Source organism: Haemaphysalis longicornis, unplaced genomic scaffold (genome assembly GCF_048455015.1).
Source record: "Haemaphysalis longicornis isolate Haplotype H1 unplaced genomic scaffold, Haemaphysalis longicornis Haplotype H1 scaffold_6, whole genome shotgun sequence".
Lineage (NCBI taxonomy): Eukaryota > Metazoa > Arthropoda > Arachnida > Ixodida > Ixodidae > Haemaphysalis > Haemaphysalis longicornis.
Window position 1 is genome coordinate 22,834,044 of NW_027526407.1, and position 27,673 is coordinate 22,861,716.

General features: G+C 47.5%; 1 protein-coding gene across 1 annotated transcript; it reads right to left on the reverse strand.

The window, feature by feature from the left end:
* Positions 1 to 784: 784 nt before the first annotated feature.
* On the reverse strand, positions 785 to 27,367 carry LOC144142937 (uncharacterized). Its single transcript, XM_077674768.1, has 3 exons — positions 27,350 to 27,367; positions 23,479 to 24,172; positions 785 to 1,048 (listed from the first exon to the last, which is right to left on the reverse strand). The coding sequence occupies exons 1-3, from the start codon at positions 27,365 to 27,367 to the stop codon at positions 786 to 788; spliced, it is 975 nt and encodes a 324-aa protein (XP_077530894.1). The 3' UTR covers position 785.
* Between the last annotated feature and the right edge of the window lie 306 nt (positions 27,368 to 27,673).

Genomic DNA, 27,673 nt, shown 5'->3' on the forward strand with positions numbered 1-27,673 from the left:
AGTGTCGTCACGCTGCGTTGTCAAGCGGGACACATCGCGACAAGAAACCAATGACGAGGGCGAGTGCGCGAGAAAGGGCAGGAGAGAGCGTCAGGAAATTCGCTGTTTTGTCATTTTGGGATCACGTGACAGACAATGTTTACAGGTGACATTTGTGGAGAACGAGCTACTTAAGGTTAGAAAGGGGAGGAGAAAGTCAGTGGTGTCTAAGGGGTGCCAGAGTACCAGGCAAGGGTGCCACAAAACTATCATCTTTCTCGACATTTCTAAAGAAGCAAGCAGATAGGCTGCAGAGTGAAGCGCTTCGCATGTCATACTTTCAATTATTAACGGTCGTTTATTCCCCGCACAACCGTCGTCTGGAACGCATTGCCTACGCACATAGCCATCGTCATTGATGCTGTCAAATATCATGAACGTTTATTTCATGATATTTTTTAGTTCAGTTCATGATATTTGACGGCATCAATAGTCGCGGAAATTGTAAATTGAAAACTAAAGTGTTATTTTTTTTTTATTGTGTACATTCTGGTAAATTGTTCTCTCATTTTGTACTGCGATTTGCTTGTTGTTTCTTCTGTGATGTGTATTGCTACGTGTTGTTTGGAGATAATATTACCTTGTCATATTTGTGTCTGCGCATGCGCTGTGCTTTGATTGTTTTCTTTGTCACAGCGAATATCCTTTTTGTTGTTTTGACCACCCCCTATGTAATACCCTCCTGCGTGAGAGCATTTGGGGTGTATTTTGAATAAATAAACGAATAAATTTGTTTATTAAGCTCTTCAGTCGGAGCAGTATCCCCGGTTCTCTCGTCCCATCTGTGACCCGTGACCAGGCGATGTTGAAGGCGGCGGGGGGCTGTCAGCTCTTCGTGAACTTCCGTTTGAAGATGAGGATGCTGGTCGGCTGAACGAGAATCGCCGGGGCCGCCTAGGCTGGTGCACTTCCGCGAGCGGGATCGCTCGCCGCACCACTTGGAAGCTGGAAGCGATGAGGGGGGTGAACTCTGGACCACGCACCAGACCACACGAGACCTCTCGAATAGCTGCGCAGAATAGGTTTTGTAAATAACTCATCTTTAATCAGTTGTCCCGTGTTGAGTTGTATTTTCGTTTGCGAGTGTTTCCTTTGTGTTATTACTGCCACACTTATAGGGATTGTTAATCGAAGAAAATTTCACATATCTGGAAAACAGAAAATAAACTTAGAAGAATCAACTGATCGAATCAGAAACGTACACTGTACGTTTTTATTGTAAATGTACCAAAATGTACTGTCGGGAGCAAAAGTCTGGATTCCACGCGAGCGGCGGCCGAAATGAATTGCAGCGCCACCCTGCGAAAGATCCCCTGCTGTCGAGACACCGGCTGTAGGGCCTATCTTAACTGCACGCATGTTCGTTTGCTCGCACGAGTCTGATACGCTTTTTGTTCACGGCAAGACCGAACGGTGTCGCTTCGGCCATGTCTAGCATTTACGACTGGGCAATTCCGTCGGCGTGTAGCATTTGCGATACGGTCTCAGTGAGTGGCAGTAAGCGGCCACTGATGCGTTGAACGGGTAGTTTTTCGTCACTCTTTATCAGCGTTGCACACCGAAAGTAGTTGCTATCTGCGACTGCACCGCAAAACAATAGTCTCAAACTGGTTTAAGGAAGCGTGTCGCTTCGCGACTGCTTTTATCGAATGAATCGAACGAACATGCGTGCAGTTAAGATAGGCCCTACAGCCGGTGTCTCGCAGCAGGCGAGCTTTCGCAGGGTGGCGCTGCAATGCATTTCGGCCGCCGCTCGCGTGGAATCCAGACTTTTGCTCCCGACAGTACAACAAATACAGTGTAAACATACGGTGCAGAAGAGACAGAAAAACCACACCAAAAAAAAAAAACGAAACGAGGAATACGTTGATTAGTTGTGTAAGTAGATTGTTGCGCGATGGAAAAAAGCTGATAAGAATCACGAAGTTGCGACGTTTGCCTACAAACAGCCAAACTGGACAACCGTTCCTTTTTTAAGTGCGGCACTTTATAAGCGACCCCAAACCATCCACCGCCGGCGGCGGCGGCGGCGTCCGCAATCCTCCTCTCTATATATAAAAAAAAACAGCATCCGGCGCCAGGTTTCGATCCGAGGACATTGCGGCCGCAGCGCGACGCTTTACCGACTAAGCCACGGACGCGACGCTGATATCAGTGTTAGTAACGCGCTTTATATCTTTAACGCATTCAAACTACGTCGTCAGCGGCGTGCGTTGGCGACTCAGCGGCGTTATAGCGGCTTGATAACTGCATGGTGTACACGTGATACTACAAACCCGATGAAAGAGATGGAAGAGAAGGCGGCGAGGCGGTGGGCTGCGGGGGCCGAGCGCAAGCGCCGCAAGCGGGCCGACAACCGTGCATTCGCACTTTCACATTCTCCCCCTCGGGGAAATGCGGGGGAATTTTTTCTTTAATTTTTGTTTCTTGATTTTTGTTTACCCTGAGTTAATCACGCTACTGTAACGGTTAGACGCGTAAACTTAGTTCATTGCGCATTTTTAGCCACAAACATGCCATGATGCCGTTCGTGTGAGGATAATCTTGAATGTTTCCGGTTTACAGATAACAGTGTGCATGCATGTTATAACTTTCGGTGACTCAGCCAGCTCGCACAACCAAAAATTCTTTTCGTCAGGTTGACTACTGCACCGGAAGTCAACAAACCGGAACACCTGTGATCTGCGCGCGAAGTGAATGTAAGTAATGCTGAAGGAGTGAAGTGTGAGGGGGGCACTTTAGTTCCACTGCCATGTGTGTCTGGGTGCCATCGGACGGCGCAAATATTTCTCGTGTATGCAGCGGGATGTCTAGCTGTCACAGCTTTATATGAGACAGAATCCACTTTTTTGTGTACTAGTTAAGTGAATGCCAATAGCATTTTGTTAATGGCGGTGGGCTCTCTACCCCCTTTGACTACTGACTGTAGCCACCCCTGCACCTCAAGCGATCAAGTAGGGGTGGCATCGAAGTGGTACATCAACTTCACTGCGCCTGCGCAACACCACACGGTGCCATCGCGAAGACGGGTCATCTTGGTGCAATAATTCAGACTGATGGGGTGAGGTCTATAGTCAGCTACCCCACCCTATTCTTCGTCTCCTCTACCACCCCTTCCAACAACCCTTCCACTCTCCTCGCCTAAAGAGTTGCCGGAACACTATTCCCGTCTCCTGGTGATCAGCACGAATATTTCGCCAATCTATGGCAGTTTACGCCAATTAAACCTATTTTGGGCATTTTCCTCATTTTCCTAATGTAAGATTCCGTGCGTGGGAGCAGTAAAGGCTTAAAGAGGCTTTTGAATAGTGTAACAAACTTCTCTTACGTCCCCTCCTATCTTCTCTGCTTCTTCTGTTGGTTCCCCCTGTCGCTGAAATTCAAGCGTACCAGCTCGCCAAGCTATAAACTTTCACTGCGAGTCTTCTAACGCCTGCTGCGATAAAGACGAGGAAGCTCACTGTATATATCACTGTGAAAATCCATACCTTGACTTTTTTTGCATGTGAAGACTCTTTTTACCTTCAGTTTCCGTACGAGTGTCAAGGAGTAGGTAGTTACGTTATCACAATGCACTGAAGACGCATGGCCCGGCTCTTGAAACAGGGAATAAAAAGTGTAAAAAGAATGCCGGTGCACTGTTGACGTATGCAAATGCGAAAACAGGAGCAGGATACGATAAGCGTTATCGCTTCACCTTGAGAAACGCTAGCCGCCTAGACGGGCTACCATAGAGTATAAAAAGTGATTAATGAGCCCCGCCATCGTTTGTTTTTTTTTTTTTTTAACGCCAAGCCTGGGAGAGAAAAGTTTACACTAGTCGGGGCTTCTGAAATATTCCTTGTCTCTGCAACTAGCAGACGACGAAGTGACTTGATCCGGCAACGACGTGCTAGTAACGAATACATTACCAGGGCGTTCATTCAATTGTCATTGCCTAGTGGGAGAGTTAAGTTACGTTTGTAGGTTAGCACCTATATATCTTTTATTCAGCCAATATGGAGTATGCCGACATAGTTTAGAATCTGCATAAATGATATCTAGTCTTGAGAACTGAGCCTGTACAGAGCTGGCTTTACGTGTTCCCTCTCCAATTACTACCGGCTCACCTGTACTTCTGATCGACAAAACCGGGCAGAGAATACATCTTTCTGCAAATGCAGAATAATATGCAGATTAAATTTTCTCTATCTTCTTTTCCCCTAGCAGTAAAATTATCCCCAAGTGACTCCCTGAAAATTTTCTTCAGGCATTGAAATGACAGAAAAGTTCGGTCACAGTTTAGATGCGAAGACTGCGAAACCGCGGAGCTGGTGGTCTTCACTATCTTTAAATTGGCTTTCGTTCGGTCTGCCCCATTCATAAGAGAAAGATGGTTACAAATCATGCGCCCTTCACTCTAACGACGACGATGGTTGAACGCGAAGCTTTCTCGCGATGGGTTCTTTGTTTGCCCAATACTACACTTCCAGTATGTGCTACTTTGGAGGTACGCGCCACTTTTCTAGAGTACCCACAGCAACTCTCGGATTCGCACTCCGTACTCCTAACGTTTCGGTTTCGGGTGTACTGCGCCAATCGGTACCTGCTGCTTGGCGTTCGCTTCAACCATGTCGAAAAGAAGCAATCGGATGGACCCCGGCTTCATAACGCGATTGGGGACTGAGGTTAGATTCCGGTCACGGCAATTGTTTTTTTTTCTTTCACTTCACCCATGATCATTCATCATCATCGTTACAGAAAGATTCGCTTTCCTGCAGGGCGTATTGGCGTACAACGGCATCAGTGAAGGCAGTAAAGATTCACTTTAAAAGCGAAGCCTTTTCATGTAAACGGAGAAAATTGGAGTCTTTTATCCCCACTCTTAAAGTTCAAAATCGAAAGGGCCAAAGTCCACTTCAAGTAGGCCAAATTCCAAAGCCAACGCCCGCGCCCCGAACCCGAAGCAAATGCTGAGTGCGCCGAATGCGATTATGGCGCAATCGGATAGACGCCGGCTTGACAACGTGAGGGAGCCATGTTCGATTCCGGCCAGGGGAGCGTTTCTTTTTATCTATGCGCGCATTCCCAAGTCCTGTTCCTGCGCTCCTTGCCTGTCCGGTGAACTTTCGCACCTCTTGGGCTATCATTTTTCCCCTGTCTACTTCGAAGAACCGGGTGTTCGGTTAATACTTCGGCACAGCCACTATGAGACAGCCTTGCGGGACTCCCGACGTTACGCCAGTGAGAGATAATCATTGCTTGTTAGCAGTAGTACATTGCATGCGGCCCAGACAAAAGTGTTCAACCCAGCGTAATATATTAATGGACATTCCAAGAAGGAAAGCTTGAGCAAGAGAAGATCATGGGGAACCCGATGAAACGCCTTGGAAAAACCTATAAACATTGCGTGCGCTTCATGGTTGGCTTCGGTGTAGTAAAAAATGTCATATGTAAATTGCGCTGACCGCGTTTCGTAAGAAAACGACTTTCGAAAACCGCGTTGATGTGCATAAAAGAAGTTTACTGTCTCCAGGTAATTCCTGAGGGGGATGCTACTAATTTATATTGAATCTATCTTGTTGAATTCTTGAAACCTTATCCTTTAGGCACTTACAATAACTCAGAGACCAATATGAAATTCCTGAAACAGTTTCCGAGGAGCTTTTTCGCAAATGCGTGACAAGCTGAATAAGTTGACTGCAGTAATACGCAACATTTTCGCGCAGAAGAAAGCCATGACGAAACTAACAACGAAGTTGCTCATGCTGTTTGGAAGAACGTTGCCATCAGATAATGCTTCTTCGTTATCCGAAATGCACCTACCTATAGATTGACGCTGTCTCATCTATTCAGAGCATTCACCTGCTTCATATACGGGTATCCGAGTTGCTTCACAGAGGATACTCGCAGCTGCGGTGCTGATTCATTTCACAACTTCGCAACGCCGCAACCACTCGCTGGGTGGCGCATTCGACTGTTGTCGAGTGGAAGTTTCACGAGCACATCCACACTTCGCTGACGAAACGGCTCAATCTCTACGCTCCCGAGCGGCGTATATAACCCCTCGTGAAGGGGATAGTGCCTTGTTGCGCAATTCGGTTATACGCACGATGCCCGACCATATTCATGCACATACTCATGTTTGTTTTTTCGCGCACGTGTAGCACATTGCGAGAGCCACGCTTCCGACGAAACACGAATGTTCTTTTTTCGAACAAAGGAAGGTTTTGCTTTTTGTACTTCGAAGGGGTTCGGAGAAGCTCTCGTTCGAATAAGTAGGTCAAGTGTTGCGAACAGCCGAAAAGCGACAGCACGAAGCGCCGCAATGTCAAAAGGATGTAAAGGACACTTCAACGTACGATTCTGGCGCGGCGGGTGCGACCGAATCCGCGGAATAAAAGCACGACGGATAAACACGAGAACATTCAAGAGAAAAAGTACATCGTGTTCCTGAAGACGCGTGGTGTAGAATGAAAAGACGGCGGCGAGACATGTAAGAGGGAAGTTTCCTATGGTGCAACTTAGTGCATTACCTTTCCACGCATCATTCATGCGAGCGCGATCTGCGTTCAATATAGAGTTCTTTTTTTTTCTTGTTTCAGACAATTGGGAAGAGGCTTTAGAAGCTTCCGAAACGAAAACCGCAGACATAGCGTTTCCGAGAGGCCGGTAATTCAGGGTTGCCGAAAGGCGCTCTTAGGAAAAAGCCTACTCTCGTCGTTACTTCATCCCAAGCCTCGAGACCTACTTCGCCCACGTGGCGATGCTTTCAATGAAGGGTAATTCGGCAGCTTGCAATGTGACGAATTGAATTCTTCTGCACCTAGTACGTATTTTTTGCGTCGACTTTGTGTAACTGTCTCGGCGGCATTTTCGCGATTTTGAGCTGTTTCTGTTGTCGCTGCTAACACACTGGCTGCACTCTGTAATACACTGCCTTAAGTGCGCGTAAAAATAAATAACTCAACTAAATACATTAAAACCACCAACAAACCAACAAAGGCTGAACCCGTAAGGAACCCTGAATGCTCAAATCGCCTGCACTAAAAATTTTAACTGTGTGTTGTTGTTTTTTTTTTTTGCTCGTGTTGTTTCCAAGGTTAAATTGGATGCACCAGAGCGGATTGATCCGCAGTCAATTATTATGGACTTTGGAGCGCGTCCCTTAAATACTCAATGTCGCGTAATTACCGTTTAATCTAGGTCACGGGTGAGATCATGTGAAATGACTAGTAATGGATGCTGATGTTCAGCGTAAAATAGTAACAAGCATCTGGGTCCTGTAATGAAGTGCTCGCCTCGAAAGACTATGTCCCCCACGTCACCGTAATCACAGCCCAGGGCGAGTAATGCACCTGAAGCATCGTTCGAAAACATTTTAGCCGAGAAACTGTAACGATGCCCTAATTCTGCATGAAAGCAGTCACAAGCGTATTGAGGGTGGTGGTAGAAACTTTTATTGTGCCCGTGATGGGATTAAAAAGGAAAGGGTCGAATGAGAAGGCCGTGTCTTCTACTCATCTTCCTTCCCTTTACCTCAGTCATCAGCCAGAAGTCCTTGGATTCTGACGGCAGCCTCGTTTTCTTTTTCACAGCGGAGCTATTTAGGCTACCTCCCCCTTTCTTGCGTGCGTAGTCCCAGGAAAGGCGCTCCTTTCCTCCTTACTTCCACACATAGTCTGCATTCGGCCGCCTCCTCTCCTCCAGCGCTTCATATTTTGATATAAGGCTTCGAATGTGGCCCCTTTAAAATGTCGTTCTGAGCAGTGGTTTATGATAAGAAGTGAAACTGAGTACAGCGTCTTGTTGGGCTAGTCGGTACTGCATTTCAAGAAACGGAAAACTGCGCGCCAAAGACAATAAGGAAGGGATAGGACGGACACAGACTCACAACTAGCTTTATAGAATCAATGAACATGACTACATACCATCTATTGCAAATGCGCACAAAGCCGCCAGTTTTTGTTCTTTCCTTATTAGTGCACCACCAAAATTCAAACTCACTTCCGTACAACATGACAGATGCCTCGCTCACACAATTTTCATTGTTTTTACGAATAGCAGTCTTCTACCAATTCACAGGCGAATGAAACGAAAGTGCTGAGCAGAAGCCGGCAACGAGTCGCCCGCGAGTTGGTAGAAGCCTTTTTTATTCGTAAGAACCATGGAAACTGTCTTAGCGAGGCATCTATTACGTTGTATGCAAGTGAGTTTGAAACAGAATATTGCACTAATAACGACAGAACAAAAACTGGTTGCTTTGTGCGCGCGTGCAATGGATGATATGTAGTCATGTTCGTTTTTTCTATAAAGCTAGTTGTGAGTCTCCGCCCGCCTCACTGTCTTGTCTTTGACCTTGGAAAAGTGTGAAGCTGACATTAACAAGTTCGGTGTAAGCATGGCCTGTGTAAGCTGGCTGTCTCGTATGGTCAATTGCGCCGTAAAGCCTACCCCTAAAGAAAATAGAGGCGGCCATAGACGCGAGCGCGGCGGAAGGAGACACCGAAGACGATCGGGCCACATCGCTAAGGGTAAGCGCAAAGCCCGACGCCGCCCCGAATACCACGAGACAGAAAACGCACGCCATCGGCGTGGGTACAAACCTGCTGAACGCTTCCCCGACGTGATGGCATGGTTTAAGGGGGAGTTTACGGCCAACCAAATAAAACACAAACATCTAATCTTGTCATCCACCATCACCGAGTAGAATTACACTGATTTTTCTCACTGTGTTTTGTTACGAATATGCCCGCCGCCGTACTTTCCTGCAACACTCCCCGGCTGTGCGGCAAAGCCTCCAGTGTGTGTGCCTTTCAAGCTGCCCCTTCCCCCCCCTCCCCCGTGTCTGTGACTCACGCTTGCACGTCTGGACAAGCCTATGATCTCTGGCGCCTATCTATCGGCGCGATCAACATCTGATGGCATGCCGCCGCAACACTCGGAGACTTGCCCCAAGGACACAGAAGCCTAGGATCTCCGGCGCCTATCTATCGGCGCGATCAACATCTGATGGCGTGCCGCCGCAACACTTGGAGACTTGCCCCAAGGACACAGAAGCCCCGCGTCCGCTGCAGAGACCTCCTTCAACCCTCTCTCGAACTCAGCGTGCGCCGCTACTACCGACCACTTACGAACTCTGGAAAGAGTGTTGTGTGTGTCTGTGCCGTTCGTATCGTGTGCACAATCTAGAGGGAACGCTTGCTTTGACCGTTGGCGCTTTGGGTATAAATAAGACCCCCCAAGCGCTGTAGTTCATTCCTTGTTGGAGCAGTGAATCAATGCTGTCACTCTGCTCGAGTGCAGCACTGTAACCTCACCCGTCGGGGCATTGTTCTTTGGCTTCGGCTCATCTCTCGCTATGAAGTAAACAAGTTACGTTTTGCCTACGGCTTCTGGACTTCACGGCTGAAACATTGGCTTGCCGCTCTCTTCAAACCACGCTACCACACGTATGTCGGAGGCGACAGAGTTCGGCTCGGGTCGGCCTTCCCGTACGCAACAGTTTTTACAAACTTAGAGTGGAAAAGACAGACAGAGAGAGAGACCGACCTTTATAGATAGGAGAAGGGGTTGAACCACGACACAAGTTTTCCGTACTACAGTTAAACCTGGATATAACGAAGTTAATCGACCAGATTTAGGGGAAATTTCCAAGGTGGAGTAAGTTTCTGTAAAGGAAAGTTTGTCATCCTGGACCAGGACGAATTTTGCTTCAACTGCGAAGTTTCCGAGAAAGCTGTATAGCTTTCCTTTGTAGCCGTATGACTGCATTTAGGTGGGTGTCAAACTTTCCTTTACATAACGAAGTTGAGAAAAAATTGAATTTTTTCGTTGCATCAAGGTTTTCTTACATAGAGGTTCCGGCTTAATGCTCGCGTAAATCAAGGAGAAACGAAACCAAAATGCAGGGAAATCAGTGACGCTCATCCGTCAAGAATTTATTTCACACTGAAAAACTGATTTGTGCCTACTGCTACCGTATTCATAAACGTAAGTATGACTTTTGCATTTTGATACTTTTCGGCGCATTAAGCCCTTTCAAGAACCAAACATATGAAGAAAGGGCGCCTTTTCACAAACTTGAAGCGTATTTCCGCACTCCAAATCGTTGAGGGAATGCTAGCTGAGACACTGTACCGGCCGGTGACGTTCTTCTTTCACGACGCGGAGACGGCCTTTAGAATATCGAGCTAGCCTTGATAAGGCAAGACTTTTACTTTTCTGGCCGCAGAACTCATCACCGACCACGCGACACCACACATATCAGTGGAGACACGCGACTACACACCGACAGCAAGGCCAAGCCCCTTTCCGGCCCCGTTATCACACGCGGAAATGCAGGGCAGAATGCAGTGCGGGCGAAATTCGCTAAATTAATGCATTAGAAAGCCTATTTTTCAGAAAATCAAAAAAAAACATCAACTAATCAGCGTAGCGAATTCGTTACATCAAGGTTAACCGTCGCCACTCTTTCGTTACATAGAGGTCGCAAACACATGGGCTTCAATGGAGGTGGAAATGGGGAAATGAAAAACTTCGTTCAATCCAGGGGTTCGTTACATCGAGGTTTAACTGTACTTGCAACTGAGGCACGAGCGCAGATGGCAGGGAAAGAAAGGTAGGATGTCCATAGAAGGCATGAAAGATGTCATTGAAGATGAACGCTTAGCTTTCTCATGCAAGCAACGCTAAGTTTTAAAGGGGAACAAGAACGAAAGGTCGTAGTTGAATTCCTGACCGATCAATGAGACTCATAATAAGAAATGGAATGATACGTGGAATTACAGGGTTTAAAAAAACCGATATTAAAAACTCCTGTTCAGAATGTCTTCGCAGAGGTCTGCTAGAAATGCTTTTACGTAGAAGTTCCGTATCCCAGTGTCAGCCCGTGTTGTAAAAAATTTCGCCCACCTCCTCGCGAGGGAAACCCTGTGTAGATGCGACGCATCGTGGGGTTCTCTTGGTGTTTCAGTTGGATTGATTCTGAAATCGCGTAAAACGTGTCGGGAACGCGTATGATTATTATGTTTTATGATTAATATTATGTTTTATTGGCCAATCTTCGTCAATCTCCCTAAGTGGTATGCTTGGGGCTTCGCTTTCGCAACGACCTTTACTCCATCATTGTTGCTGTAAGTGGGAGCTTGTTTTCATTTATTGCAAGTGTTAATCATTGCCCCATCATGCGTTGTATCAGTAGCTTCTTAACGTAGTTTGAATGAGTCAAGGATACAAGGCGCGTTCGTAGCATTTCATTCTGTCTCGGTTTTGTGGCGCAGTGGGAAGAGCACCATGTACCTCGCGTTCCGCCCACAGGGTCGTGGGATCGAAACCGGGCGCCGCTAACTATTATTTTTCTTTAGTGTAGGGGGAGGGGTGTGGACGGACAACAACGCCGTATGGAGGAACAAGGCGAGTGAATGAGATGCAGTCGCATGTAAAATCCGGGCATTCAAACTAGCTTATGCCATTTCATGGCGAAGGCCTCGCGATACCTCTCACGGACTTCTCTAGTGTGACATCACGTTTTCGTCTTCTTGTTGCTTTCGTTTTTTTTTTTTTGTGCGAATTTGTTTCGGTGAGCGGACACTGAAACTTTAGCTACACCTTCCTTAGAACCAGGGTTTTGTGGAAGGTGGAATCACACAAATATATCATAAACAAGAAACACGTGGATATAAGCAGCGGCGAAGCAGCGACATTACGAGATCATATAACACAACAACGTCCAGGTGCGCCTAACAATCACTAACAGCTTTTCCAGGCGGTGACATACTCACGGAGCAAAACAAAATGCAGGTGCATGATAAGGGTACTGAGCAAACTTATCAGTAATGCTTGACCGCGTGCACAGCGTCACAGATTTCACACTGTAACAGCTTGGCGCGTAGGATACCAATGTGGCCGCTCGGCCGCTTCACTTCATCTCCTTTTACAGCGCTGCTCTTATGCGGCCGCTCCTGTGGTTTGCGGCGTCCGTCCCCATCGTCCGTCGATGCAATCGAGAGAACATGTAGGACACCGGACGGGGAGTTAGAACGAAAGCGGGCGCGAGAGTATGGTGAAAGCAGTGAAAGTGTGAGGAGGAAAGCGGAGTGCCGCGGGTGGCGCGCGATACATGATCCGCGGCGGCGAACCGCTACGAGATGGCGCCAGAGCAGCGTGCGCGCCGTGTTTTTCGCCGACGACGCCGTATCTCAGGGCATGTGGTGAGCGCGTCCACCGACACCATACATGGAAACAAAGCGCTGCATGAGGCCATCGCCTAGATGATCCTGCAGTTCACCTCGCCGACGCAAAGGCTTCGTCGAGAGGACCCAGTGCTGCTTGGGCTCTCGAACAATGCTTGCGTCCTTGAGCACTCAAGCGGTTAGTGCTGCTTGAAAGTGAATGCTGCTCCAGCCCTCGAGGACTGCTTCGAGCACTGCTTAAAAAAGTTCGAGTCATATCCACTTTATACAATGCAATTCTGCCTCGTTTGAGAAGACCCGAAAATCTCGGAAAGCTCCGTAAACACGCCGCCTCACTCCGAATGGCATTATGTGAAGCGTTATCGAATCGCTGCGCTGTTAAGCCAGTCCTACTTTGCAAGACCGTAAGGGGCTTCTCGACTGGAGCCATCCTTGCGGATATTTCGACAAACAGTAAAAACAATACGCGGGATAACATAGCTATTCTGAGTTAATCCTTAGTTGCCGCAAGTTTAGGCAGCCACGGCTAGTACCACTGAGTTGTCGCAATGTGTGGGAGTTTGGCGATGAAGCGCCCGTCGGCACAAGTCATCTCAGTAAGGTTCTGTTCATTGCGGATGAGGCAATCGTCAGATGATCCCTAATCCCCACAAAAAACAAGGCTGGCTGCTCCCACTGGGGAGTGCGTTCTCATGTACTCGGCGACCATGCGCGAGGACACATTACTGAGAACGAGAACAATGGGCACGACACGAGAGTGGACCAGTACCTCCAACGTTTCGCTCAGTTTACGCGCAACGGTTGCAAGCTCGTGTCTAGAAACACTAAGCAGCCAAGAAACAAAAACAAAACAAAAGGGCAGCCAAGAGCACGCGTCCACGCCTGTGCGCGCACCTACTCATTAATGAAAGAATGCGTGGGATTAAGCGTAATTGCATTGTACCAATCCTCCTGGTTTTCCGAGTAGATATCACGCGAAAGTGGATGATGCGGAGTTATTGTGTTAGGAGGCATTACCGCCCAGGGAGAGTATTATGGCGCACCAGTGAGCTGTCTACATTGCGTGTGCTATCCCTCCTAAGAGCTTTTTGTGTTAGCCTTCCGTGCACGCGTCAGTCCTTCCCCAATGTCTTTGCGCCACGTCTCTTGCACAACCACATCCGAAGCATCAGTTCAGCGACTCAGCCTTAATAAAACCGTCAGAGAGCGGTAACAAATAGCCTGTTCATTTGGAGCGTGTACGGTGAGCGCAAATGTTTGTCTCTGCACGCGATGCCGAAAGAAGTTACTCTGAATACTGGACGTACCGTTCCCAATTGACGACTAAGAATTGAGGACAGCTATTTACAAGTGCAACGATGTTCCCAGCATGCCTCATCTTCTCGTCGCCCTTTCATCTAGTCTTGACAGAGCGAGCTCTAAGGAAGCGTTTCAAAAGTACTCTTAGGGACGTTTGCGAAAAACTGCTTGTACTTTCTGACTTTTTGTCTGCCGGTTTGTCTGTTTCTGTTCATTTTTCAGTCTATACTTGCAACTTATGTAATCAAACATGCACATATAATTATTCTGATATTGTTTAAAACAATACGTTCGCTTATTATTTGGGGAACTTTGGTTGTACATTTATATTTGCAACCATATAATAAAAATGGGGAGCTGGTTCATTAGTAAACAGATCATAATACTAACCCTGCTTTTTACTAGACCTCTTTCGAACTATGGTTGAGAATATTGTTCTATAATTATTATTATTACCACCCCACCTCTATTGCCCCTCCAAGACAAGGACCTCTCCCATATAATTGGGAGGATTGGGCTACAGCTAAAGTGGCCACACCCTGCTCTAGCGACGAAACTATAAAAAGTAAATGGTTACGTGCGCTTTATATCTTTTTATAGCTGCCACAAAGGACGTCAAATGGATTCTCAAACGACAACTATTGCCCCTTTAAGGAGCCATGAGGACGAAACACAAGTTCGGTTAATTCGAAAGATTGCCTCGATAGAATCATACTGACACCACTGTTAGCGCACACTTCGCTCAAATAGGCTATATAACTAGGAAAAAACGGAATGGCCATGCAACCCACTAGTTCATTTCCCGCAAGAGAACCTATGATATCATGTGAGCCCAGCTGTGCAATTGGCTGAGAACGGAAAAAGCAAACGCAAATTAGGAACATTTTATAGGCTTTCCGAACGAACTATTTGCGCTGAAGTGTAATGCATATTCATTTTTCAGCAGTAAGAATGGTGCGGTAAACAATTAAAGTTACGAAAACGCTCGTAAGCATAGAAATACCGATGCGCACTGCTGTTGGTACTGAGCGCACTATGCCTGTTTTAGCTGCACAGCCCTCCGTCGCTTTGAAGTTGTTTTACAGGACACTCGCCGATTGGCCTAAGCAGCGTTGTCTTACGTGACCCTGTTTGTCGAGGATACCCAAGGTTTCACGAGACGATCACTTTTTACAGTAACAAAAACAAGCCAGGTGCAAATACGCTCAAAAACAAAGCAACGGTGGACAACGGTTCGTAGATGACTACAGCAGCGCCATCTGGGAGGGCTGACGAACAGCAAGGCCGCAAACCGGAATGACGCAGAGGGAGTTCGCTTGAATACACGTGCTTCTGACGTCATTGCTGACATTACGAAAACCCAGGTTTTGGCGGGAGAATCAAAATTTTAACCTAAATTGATCAATTTCTTCCTGAATACGGCATCATTTGCTGCTGCACAAGCGCTGGGGGCACTGTAAACGCGAAATCTTTCGAATGAAACAAACTTATAGTCTGTCTTCATGGCTCCTTTAAGGAAAGTTCAGTGCTGCCATTTCGATACTCTTCTAAGAGGTGAGGTCTTCTTGCCCTTCACTAAACTTGAAGACTGTGCCTAGATAGGTTTAGGGCGACGAATAGACAAGGCACACAGTACATAGCATTTCACGGACAGAGCCACATAGTTTGCGTTGAGATTACAACATGTCTAATACGTCACTGGTTTCCGCAAGACAAATAAACGTACGCAATGTCATTTGCTGTGGTTCCCATCAGCGCATCTGACATTCAGCTCCCAAAGGACCTTAGGCTTTTTGAAATTATCGTACAACAGACAGAACTAGAACATGTGGTAACACTTGTAATAAAGAACCGCATTTATAAAAAGTGAGACTGATGCACCGTTCTTTGAGCATTCTGAGGATGACGAGACACCTAATGTTCATACATAAATATTTCGTGATTGAAACTGGGCTCCTCAGTGTATATTCAGGCATTACAGATACTTTTGACATTCGCCAGCGATGACAAAAACCGTTTTCTCGCAGTGAATGCGTAAAACATCTATCCAGGTCAGCATTCGTGACGCTCACGAAAATGCGGAAAGTAATAAGGAGATGTGTCTACAAAAAATCTTTCCTACAGCGCAGGATACAATGCGGCTCAGGGAACGGGTACCGTCTCAGTGCGAAAAAAGGTATCGGGTCACGCGTTCTTGTGTCACCACTGCGCTTGCATCAGGGGCGCAATAAAAGGTTCTGTCATTTCTGTTCCTTTTTCGTGGCTGTCAGCACTACCATATGGCTGGATGAAGGTATGTGGACATAAGCAATGTATAAGGGCCACAATACAGGCTCACATTACAAAAAAGCAATGACCTCCGAACGACGCCAGAAAGTCTCAAAATTCTCGTGGCAACGAAACTAAAGTTTGCGGCTTTTTTAGCGCCAATCTATTTTACATTTCGTGATGAAACTCTGAAGGCAGAAAACCACCACGCCCTCCCGCGTCACATCGGTCTCAAATATCCGCAAGCACGAGATCTAAGCCTCGAGAGTTCGACAGGCGCAAACACGTTGACAATTTCATCAGCACATATTTGCGTTTCATCGGTAACAAATCTCGTATGCTAACTCAGCTCATGCAGCCAACAAGCTCCAAAGTAAACTCACTTTCACGTGATAAAAAAGAGACTGACGGTCTGGTCTTGTGTTAGTGTCATCCGAGTATCTATTGCTTGCATAGCGCCCTGATATGCCAATATAAGTTCGCGCTAAGAGTTTTTAATGGAAAAATGATGCTTTGAAGTAAGAATATTTCATTCTGCTCAAATTACGCTAAAGTGAAATCTGCAGTAGAAATACCTTCGGCACTATAGACCGCTGCAATCGTTTTACGTCCAAGAAATGACAATTGACGCTTTACGCACTTGGGCATTGACCTCAAGAAGTGGGCGTGAACGCAGGAGTTTTTATCTCGGTAGCCCTTCACGCATGGGCAATTTGCCTTTCCTATAAGCCCTTCTCCACCCTTCGAGCCGATATTCCGTCTTTACAAACCATCCCTTGAGGTCAGATTACGTTCTTTCAAATGTGGTTCTCCGACTTCACTGAAACATATTTCGGCTTCTACCGTCGGTCTTACATTTTGAAGCGTTTGGGCATTTTTTGGATTCTTCCTTTTTTTTACGTTTCTTCTTCATCTATTTGCGTTCCAACGTAGCCTTCCTGCAGAGTTTTAAGACGTTGCTTAAGAAATCGCGTCAGGCCTCGCGACGTTGTTCATTCACTGTCACAGACCGGACGAGATCGACTAGCGCCGCAGCGTCAGGGGTGACGAACAACGACCACCGACGGCCAAGAAGGGAACGAAGTCTCGACATCCGATTACAGACCAAGGCATGCAAAGCTGCGATGGCGGGAAGAATCTGAAACCCAGAGAGCCAAAAAGAGTTAAAACCAGGTAAGAAGAGAACGGGTGCACCACACTTTGAGTGCGAGAGTCTGAGGTCACAGCCGTCACTCTGCAATAATCAAGAAGGAAGATGGGAGTGATGAACCTTCACCCGGCCTGCTGGAAAACCGTGGAGTAAATTACTGAATATTACGCATGCAGGGCGTCGACTATAACATGCGCCGCGCGCGTGAACAGTCGACCGCCACTCACGCGCATATGTTGAATGCGCAAAAAAAGCAACTTTGACAGCTGTAAATTTAAAGTATTTACAGAGCTACGCTTCCCTTACAAGCTATCTTTCTTCACCCTTGCTGAACGCTGGACGCCAGGTTCCGATTCTAAGGGCCGCACAGTCGGCCGCAAGCACGGAGCAAGAATAAAATGGGAGGAGAAACTCAGCTTCCTGGGGCAGCCTGATAACGTCACAAGCACTCGGCGAACGTCAAGTTTACGGAATCTGGCGGCAAGCGTAGGAAGTGCGCGGTCATCGCCATGGCCAGCGCGCGTTCTGTTCGCGCTCGCCCAGTCCAACCCGGCCGCGGCATCGCGTCGGCATTTCGCCGGGCCTCCGTAACATTCCGCGGCCGAAGCGAGGGTGTGTGCGCTCTTCTGCGCTTCTTTTGGCTGAAGCGCCCGCCTTCACCATTACTTTTCTGTCAAATTTAAACAGGCCGGTACGAGCGAATAAAAGGGGCATTTTCTTTTAATGCGTAAGCAATCTTGCGCGAGCAGCAGGCCCAAAATACACACCTCTAAATGTGAAAAAATGTAAAACCTGTAAATGCATGGCCGTATCTCGCGTGCGATGCACTCGAAGCGAGTTGAGTGCACCGGCCAATTTATTCGTTATGCAACAGTGCACTGAAAAGTGCCAGCATCGCCGACCTTGCGGGACGATCGCGCGCGCGCGCGCTACGTCCCGTCCGAGATAGACGCGCGTTCCGTCCCCCCGTCACGCAGCAGCTCGAGCGCATAGCGATTCACGCCTTGTGGCGAATGCTGCAAACAACAGTATTGCTTTTCATGCGTTCAACCAGGTGCCGCTGTAAAATTATTCGCCGCCGCAGCTGCGGAGCGCGGTAGTCGCCGTAGTTATCATTGTGACATTATCTGGTCGCTCCATCGCGCCGGCCGCAATGGGCGTTTCCTCTCCTGTATATTCTTGCTCCTTGGCCGCAAGCTAGCCCATTCTAAGGGGACCTTTGGAGAATCTTCAAGAGCAACGCAGCAGCTGGGAGTGCGCATGCAAAACCTCCCCCATCTTGCTTGTCTGCCATAAGGCGCTGGGATGCACCATCCCAGATTGCCCAGATGGCCCGCCACAAAGCCTACGGCCCTGTCCATACTACCCTGCCCTATAGCGCTGCGGGCGGGAGTAGCCCCTATCCGGGCCAATAAACGTATTCTCTCTGTGTCTTACTCGTCCAGTTACAAACGTAATTTCTAATAGCGGAGCCGTTGTACAATCCGCAAGTTCGGTGTTGCAGGAAATAATAACGCGAACATTTGGTGCGATTGTGAGCGCGTGCCTCGCGGCGACCACCGAGCGTCCCTGGCACGCGCACTGACTTTAGCAAAGAACGCGCACTGGCACGCACACTAGCTTTTAGCGCGTGCCTCGCGGTGACCACCGAGTCCCCAGCTCACGCTGTGGCTTTAGCAAAAAAACTGCAGCGCTGTCGTCAAGCGCTACCGCGCATGTAATACTTGACATGAGGAGCACGACGATATCGATGCATCTGACGATGACTACTACTAGCACAGTGCAAAGCGACGACGAAACATGTAAATAAACGATTTCAAACTTGTATGATGTGTGCTTCAGTGCTGACGTGGAAATAAACCCTGCAGCTTCGCTAGGGTTCAAGCGACTTGCAAGCTTCGCCAGTTGAGTTGGTAGAGGTCTACATGCTGAGGATGAATATGCATTCCACCACTCCTCGCAGACAAAACGACGACATTTTCGATGCATATGGCGAGGCCTACTATCACGGCAACTATTCAAATAAACAATGATGCTAAAACGTAACTGTACGTCTGGCAATGCTCACCTACAACAGCTTCGTCATGCAGTCTTGAGCAAAAGTGCAAGCTTCCCTGAATTTTTTTCCTCGTAGCTTGACCTGAGCCGTGCTGTCGTCGCAAAGCTTGCTTACGATGTCGGACAGGGAAGACACTGACGGTCGATTGCTCCAGGGGTAGGCGTACAGGGTAGTGTTGTGTTCTATCATGGTCGTTTATTTTGTTAGCTGCGAGCTACCGCTCCCTTATTGAGAAGTGCCCAAATTCAATGCTGCCCGTTGGCTTGCCTCTCTTTCCCGTGATTGAGATGGCGCAGTTACAGCTACAACGCAAGAAACTATTCCAACTTTTGTCTCACAGTCTGGGAAGCAGACGTGCGTTCATGTCGTAGGCAAACACGTTGTGTACAGGGGGATTAAAAGAAATACAAACAACGGAGCGCACAGCCTGCGACGCTTGCCGCACAGTCTGGCTGCACTGTAAGTAAACTGCGCGCATGCGTAGTTCTTTCAGAGTGTTTGGGAGTGTGGCCTACTGTTAAAGGAAATGCTTGGTGAAAAAGCGATGCCGGTCATTTATTTTGAGGTGCCTTTTTATGCTCTGACACCACTGAGCATCTTGGTATCTACTACATTCGGGAGCAAAGCGCTAAGCAGGCTGATGCGAGCTAGCATGATGCCCTTCAACGATCATCCGGCTCAGTAGCGACGCAGCGTGAAAAGGCGCCTCAACATAAATGATTGGCATCGCTTCTTGATCAAGCATTTCTGATTAATTTAGGCCACACTCTCAAACGCTCTCGAAGAAGTGCGCATGCGCAGTTTACTGACTTTCCCGCCAGATGGTGCAAAATGCGTCGGAAGCAGTGCGCTCCGTTGTTTGAATTTTTTTAATTCCCGCTGTATTGTTCTTATGTAAATGATGGCCTGCGTTTGCAAGAAACGCGCTTGTAATTAATGAATCACCAAACCTGTAGACACAGGAACAAAATAAACCTGAATTGTGTGGAACCGTCAAGTTCAAACTTGAGAATCTTTGATCAAGTCTACTGAAAACTTTTCGCAAAGTTTGCTCGTAATGAAAAAGGCACAGTAAAAATGTAGAATGATTCCATTAACGAAGTTCTAGCGCTTGTACGAGGACGTTTCCGGGATAATTAAAGTGTAGAGACTAGTATTTCACCTGACTGCTGTCGTCAGTGATGTGCAATATTAGTAGCAGTTTTCTTATCATTTAATACCTCGTTATGCTTCGCTACTGCCCAAACCTACTCGTTACCAACACTAGCACCGCTTACTTTGTCTGCAGCAAAATTTAAGCGCCTCTTTTAGCAGAACCTAGTATATGACCACAGAGTTGTACATGTCTGCACCAGGGAACGCGACAGTGCTTAAGGAAAAGACCACAGATTTTTGTGGAGTGTATGTTCTTCGTTCCAAATAAAAAGGATGCAGTTAGAACACATTCAACAGAAATGGGTTCTCTGATCGGGCCCCAGAGTGTTTGAAGTTGGATTTTTTTGCATCTAGCAGCTTTACGTACCCGGCCAAGAGGAATGCTGCCGACCATCACAGTGAAACTTGCAACAACATACAGTTCACTGTACGCGAGATGAAAAGAGATATTGAAAAACTTTTCCCCGGCTAAAGCAATAGTAACATGTAATGTTTCCTGTTCCTTTACGCCGTTTTTAAGACGAAAGTAATTTATTCCCCGATACACCAAGATTTCGCTGACGCCGTATTCCTCACGGAAATGTCGCCAGTACAACGAAGCAAGCGGCCTGTAAAGGGTGCACCCCTGCACGCATGGTCTTCTTGCGGGGGAGCAACCTTTAGTACTAAAGGGTACTTTATTCGTAGGGTTGTTCGGTTTCGGGTTTTATATTTTAACAAGAAAGAGTTTTATGCCGGGATACACCAAGATTTCACTGAAGTCATATCCGTCACCGAAATGACGCCAGTACACCTTTGCCGAAGCGACCCGCCAGCAGGACGTCGCTCGCCAAGCACACCCACAAGACAGCCGCTGACCCGCAAATCAATGTCAGCTGCATATTTCCCTGTACATTTTATTTTCGTGTTTTACCGATACCTATGACAGAGGAATCAACCGCAGCTTTTTATTCACGCATTGAAACCGAAGGAGCTGCTTGTTTAGGTACGGCAGTGTCACGTTTAAACACCTTTCAGACTCCCCAAAGCACACATTTTAGGATTAATGTTATTTCTGTCAATTTACTTCGAAATTGATTGTGGTGACTTCCCTGCATCATCCCTGGCTATCTAATAAGCTACAGGGCACCACTCCGCGGATTTCGGTTACCGGTTTAATAGACAGGGATGCATGTTTGAAGCCTGTGCTACTATGGACGCTCTTTGCCTACGCACCAAGCAATAAACAACAAATGTGCCCCGTACTCTGAATCCTCCTTTCGTATACTGAAACCTACAAGAGTAATACAGACTTTCGTTCCTGCCTCAGGCAAGGACGTTTTGCACCGTTCTGAGTGAAATGATGGCCTCGGTGCGTGAAAGCGCCATTTTTACAGACGAATCCCTTAACCGGTTAAGAATCCGAGTTGCCTCAGGCCTGCCAGTTAAAACTGATAAAATCCTCGCTAAAAATTTTTCCATCCCATTCCCGTATAATACCGCATACCAACAATGTGGTAGTGGTGAAACCATTGTAAGTAGGAGTATATGCTGCTTTTGCGCATTATATTGTGGCCGGCGCGGAAAACCCGGCTAATCATGGCATTTGTAAGGTATTTTTCATTTCCACTCGTAGCCAGCACTCTCGAAGCTTGACGTAATTATCCGTACCGTTCATGTACTCGCTAGAGCTTATTCGACCCCATCAAAGTTGCAGTTGCAGATCAATTCAATCGCTGCGTTGTTTGGTTGGTGAAAGATCCAAACATCGGGCGTCCAAAGATAAAACGAAAGTGAATACTCCTGCAAACGCAATATCTAAATCATTCGCTTATCTTTTTGCAGAAAATCATTGCACCTACCTGCCCTTCCACTGCCTCATAGTCAGCTTCATCGCACGTGAAATTATTTCGGAAGATAAACAAATTATTTGATCACAAACTTCGTCCCAGTGCAAGCATTCCCAAAGTCCGGCGGTATGACTAAATTGTAGAGGAAGCATCTGTTTAATTCACAAGCCCTACGAGTATCACCCGCAACAAATATTTGTTTGGTTGGCGAAGACACCACAGTAGCACGCAGCGCCTTCCAAATTAGGGAGTGGGACGTCAGCGGCGGAGCGCCGGCAAGTGGCAGCTGGAGAGCCTCACAGAATAACGCGCCGTCTGGAAAGTATGATATCGCATAGCGCCGTCGGAAGGTTCGTTGTAGCGGAAGGGTTAGTTCTTCCGTCGGCACGACTCAGTGACTATGCCACCGAGCAGACCGTCCCAAATTTTGCTTCTATCTTCATTATCCTATTCTCGTGGCCACCATAATTGTCGTCATTATCAGATATTTCTGTGTGCTATTGAGAAAATACCCCTCCGACCCGTTGCAGACGCGTCACCACTTTTCCTTCCGAACTGTCCAGCCCAAGGTCAGCCTCTCTCCCCCACTAGCTTTCCCTTCTTTCTCTCACTCTGCTTCTAATGTCGACTAAAGATGTCCTCGCTGTGCTGCTGCACTTCACTCGACTATCCAGACAACAATACACTCTTCTTAACGAGGCCTTTTCTGGTAATTTGAACTCCTTTTCGCTGGAAGTTGCTGCCTAACATCCTTTTGTAGCTTCGGGCAACAGAATGTTCCGCTTAACTGTCTTAAGCCTTTGTAAGCTGACGTTTCCGCTCAAGTTATGTAGCCTAGCCATAAGCTCTCGCTTTTTAGGGCATGACTGCTGAAAAGAGTGATGGTTCCGAACTTATCTACTTGTCGACGGTCACATTTTTGCTTCTCGTCGCGATTATTTACAAACAGAGAACCACTTTAGTGCGTACATCATTTTTTCTAGGGCACCGTTCAGCACTGGCAATCATACGTTCATGCCTTTGGGACGATTGCTCTTGCTTTCACTTACGTTAATGCTTTACTGGCAGCATCGAATTGCCCTTTGGCTGCTTATGTGCTCTATAGCGCTCAAAAACACGAAGCATCTCCTAGCATCTTACTGTGCATCCGCGCACCAGGGGCCGAATTCTCTAAAACGGCGGCGCGTCGCTTTGAAGCGACGAGTTAGCGCCATTGAAATGCATGTGTTGTGGTGTTGGGGCCGTCGCTTCGCGGTGCTCCTCGTGAGGAGTGACCCTGAGAAAAGCAGTGTGGCAAGGGCGCGAAGCGACACCCACTGCCCCCCGCCGTTTCGTTTGTCACTTCGCACCCTTGCCACAGCGCTTTTCTCAGGGTCACTCCTCACGAGGAGCACCGCGAAGCGACGGCCCCAACACCATAACACATGCATTTCAATGGCGCTAACTCGTCGCTTCAAAGCGACGCCCCGTCGTTTTAGAGAATTTGGCCCCAGTTTCCCCACTTACCGCATTCGACGTTGTCGTCTTGACTGAGGCTGGACATGGGACGGAGAACGTAGAGCGAAGGTGTCGTGTCTGCTAACCGCATCGGTTCCGGGGGCTCTACGAATGAAGTAGTGGTTGCTTCAACCACCGACGCTGGAGCCGGACAGCCAAATGTCGCCTCCAGGTCCCTCGCCAACGGGCGGTCCGTGGGCTTTGAACTGGAATTGCCTCCAGTGGCAGCCTTTGCGACAGAGGCTGCAGCAAGGCCGTAGGCATGATACAGAGGACTACGCGGGGGCAGCTCCGAAGATAGTGTCTTTCCAGGTGGTATGCGTATGCAGCGATACGAGGTCGTCGATAGCGGTTCCGCATAAGGTTCCAGCTCAGTTGTCTTCGGCAGGCGTCGACTGATGTCCTTGGAAGAGCGACGAGAATGCACTTGGACAGGACCTGCTGACGTGTTCTTGTTCTTTGTCACTTTCTTTGATGGGGCGGTGGGAAGAAAAACCTGCGGGGTCGGAGAACGCCGTAACGTGCTGGAGACCTGGCTAGGGACTTTCCTGGCGGAAACAGTCTTGCCGACCTCCTTGGACTCGGTGCCCGAACCTTGTTGATCCGAGCCTGTAGAAGTCGTTCCGCTATTGTCACTGCTCTGAGCTGGTTGTTCCGGTTGTCTGCTCGCAACGGTAGCGATGGCGGGAGTGTCCGGTCGGCTCTATGAAAAAAAAATTAGCAGTGGCTTAGCTCGGCAATTCCATGATAGACGTAGCGTGAGCTAAGGTTCAGCTGGCTATTCTTAGGTTTCCTGGTTGTCTAGTATTAGCTGATTATCATGCTTACTGTTGCTAAAGCGATTTTCAATCCATTACAATCCCATCGTGGTGGCGTAGGCTCAGGCGCGCCAGCTGTGCGCCGTGAGACGTCACTGCTCCTCGCGCATGCGCAGCAGGGCTCTCCAGGAGCCACGAGAAACTGCTCAACCTCGGCCAGTGTAGCTCACGCTACAAAAGTTCAGGTATTCAATCAGTGTGCGCAGCTGCTGCAAGTGTAGTACATGATGACGCGGTTCAGGGACAACCCACATAGTTGAATTCTGATGACTTTGTATTGGTAACATGACAATCAGGATAACAGTCTTATTTCTATCCACCCACTTGTTTACCATAAAAGAAGCAACTGATTTCGGGAACATTTTTGGATGTATGAAAGTTTCAATGAACCATTCTCCTGTGATTGCGGTCCACGACCATTGACAAGGACAGCATTCAGTCCACGTGAGGGCGCTTCTCTTATTAGAATGAGTGATATTTTTCAAATTGTTCCCTTCACAGCAGCCTTTCACGCTTAGTCGCACTAAGATAATGAGTCTCCGGTAGAGTGGACCGAAACAGAAGTTACTATTCTATTTTCAGCAGCGTAAGGCAGGTAAAATAATGGGGTGTATTTGGGTGCAACTCTTTGCATAATATAACGGCAAAACAACGTCCATCGCCGGCTTTTATCCGAAATGTCTAGATACCACTTGCTCTGCATGCAAAAAAAATTTCAGTAGCCAAGAAATAAACTCGAGCAGAGTCGCTGCTAGGAATGTCCATCGCCTGCTTTTGTCGAGATTGCCTAGATACCATTTCCGCTGCATGCACAAGAGAGTTTTAGCAGCCAAGAAAGAAACTCGAGCAAAGTTGCAATAGAACACACCTCTTCTAGTATTCTGGATTCCGTTGTTGAATTCGTACTCCGAAGGTTTTCCCAGACTTCAGGTTCAAATTCAGCTTTTTACCCGAGTGTACAGCAGTGCGATGCTACCGGGACACCAAAAAGAATGTGTAGCAAGAAGAATATAATAGTTTTAAGACCAGGGCAATAATATATGATACTCGCCGCTTTTATTGCACGAATGGAGATCTGGCGAAGAGATCGAAGCATGGAGGGTTTATAATTGGGAGACATGCCTGCTCACCTCTGATGCTGGCCTTCAAAAAGCTTTATTTCACCTACATTTGGACGCCGCCTGGGCTCAAGTGATAAGGGACCACTGTACGAGGAGGGGAGTCGGTTCTGGCCTCTTCCACTCAGTGCCTTTCCTTTCTTTTCTTTGGACCAAATAGTTGTTAATCATACACGCACGAATGGGTGACCACAGGCGCTTGGTAATAAGATGTTCGGCATCCGTAACCATTATCGGGTGATGCTAGTATGTACGGCCCTGTGGCATTATCTCCTCTGAACACCTTACAGCAATTGGCTTCAATTGCCTCAATGGCCGGTTCTACTTTTTTACAGAGAAGACAAGGGTTTTATTTCTACCAGAGATTCCGCGTGACACTTATTTTCCGTCTACGTTTTTGTCTCTTTTCGGATGGTACATATACACTCCAACCTACAGCGAAGTGTTTTCCTAGCACAAGAAAAATACAGCCTTTATAAGGCCGCGTGTCAGCTTCCAACGTGGCACGAGGTGTTAAACCCGCAGAAGACGTCGACATCCACCTTACCAAAAACTCGCAAGGCTGGAGACTTTGTTTGAAACAAGTTTCTGTATAGTCATAATGCAATTTTCTGTCACTACTTTGTGACGTTAGTCAGCGTGTTGTGTAGCGCTAAAGTTATCAGGGCTCAAGCTGTTCTTACCGTATCACGGTATGGGCTGCACCCCAACGCCAACTTCGAACGAGCCCTCAATTTCTAATTTTCTAAACGTGCGGAACTACTTTATTTGAAGTAATCTGCATGCAAATTGTAACATCAACACCATTGTTTGCGATTTCGGGACACGTAACCCGACAGCTAAAGTTAGAAAATATGCAGAGGTTCAATGGGCCCCGATAGAGCCACTACACCACTCGGGCACCCCTAGGAACCACCATACAACTGCGCAGAAGTACTGATTCTTACAAACAAGCGGCTTTGTACAATACGTGGCAAATGAAACGCCGACACGAAAATATGAAACAGAACACGCAAAATTGAAAATACTTTTTCGTTGAGGTTTAATAATGGCGCAAATGGTACATTCAGAAAGCCACATTTCCAGACTGTTTTTGTAACCTAGCCATGCGTTATTTTCACTAGTATGGTAAGAAATCTCGCTATTTGTGTGTTCTGACTCATATTTTTTGTGTTCGCGTTTTATTTGCCACGTATTGTGCCTACTGTAGTGCCACAAGCCATCGCCTTCACGCGCAACGCGATTGGCAGATGTGCTGGGGTGCAAACCATCCTCACGCTGGGATGGACCAGCAAGGATCTCACGGCGGCAGGAAGTCTCCAACGCAGGGACGGTGCAACCGAAAGGCTGCCCTAACCGAAACACCGATGCTGTGAAAAACTGTCGATAAGACCTACCAGTCGAAGCCCAATTACAGCTATTGCGCAACAACCACAGTTACTTAAGGCTGAAGGTTGGGCTAGTTGTTGAAAGTTGGGCTAGTTGGTGTTGACGCAGTTACTTAATATACCCCAGTTGCGACACTCCCCAAAGGTCCCATGTACCAAAAAAATTATCTCCAATTCGCGCTTTGAACGTGGTTGGACAACGAAGCTGTAAATGACCCCCACAACGATTACCCACTGCGAAATCGCTTGACTTTCACATGCACGTTAATGGCCTGGTACTTGGCTTGCGTTGCTACTTCATGCACCTACAAAGAGTTAACGAGAGCCAAGCGAAACGCACTTAACCGCACCCTTTATTACGTTGCAACGACATTCGCGACTGCTTTATGATAAGGATGATGCACAGTTTTTCTTCGTTTCCAACTTTCGAACCCTCTTCCGCATCTAAAAGACGTCACTCCCCCTTTCGTATGCAGCCTATTATATACACAGAGTATAGCTTATGCAGCCGAAATCTTTACCGAGAAACGCATGCTGCGTGCTTCGCAGTGTTCACAGGCATCTTCTCATCCATCATGTGTTTTTGATGCTTTTTTTGTGGTTTTCTTTATTGAAAAGAATTCTGAGTTGTATGCTGTACGCATGATAAGCGTATGAGTTTTTGCATACGCGTTTTTGTTGGCGCGGTTTTTGTCCACGGAAATAAAACCATTGGTGGGTAGAGGTATACAGCTTTGCTGTAAAACAACGGTTCACAATCGATTCTCCCCCCCCCCCCCCCCCCATGCGCTAGAAGCAAACAGGAGCAAGTATAGGGCTCGTTGACTGGCCCGCCATCTGTCGACAGAAGGTTGTGGTAGTACGCAACTGCTCGCGGCAG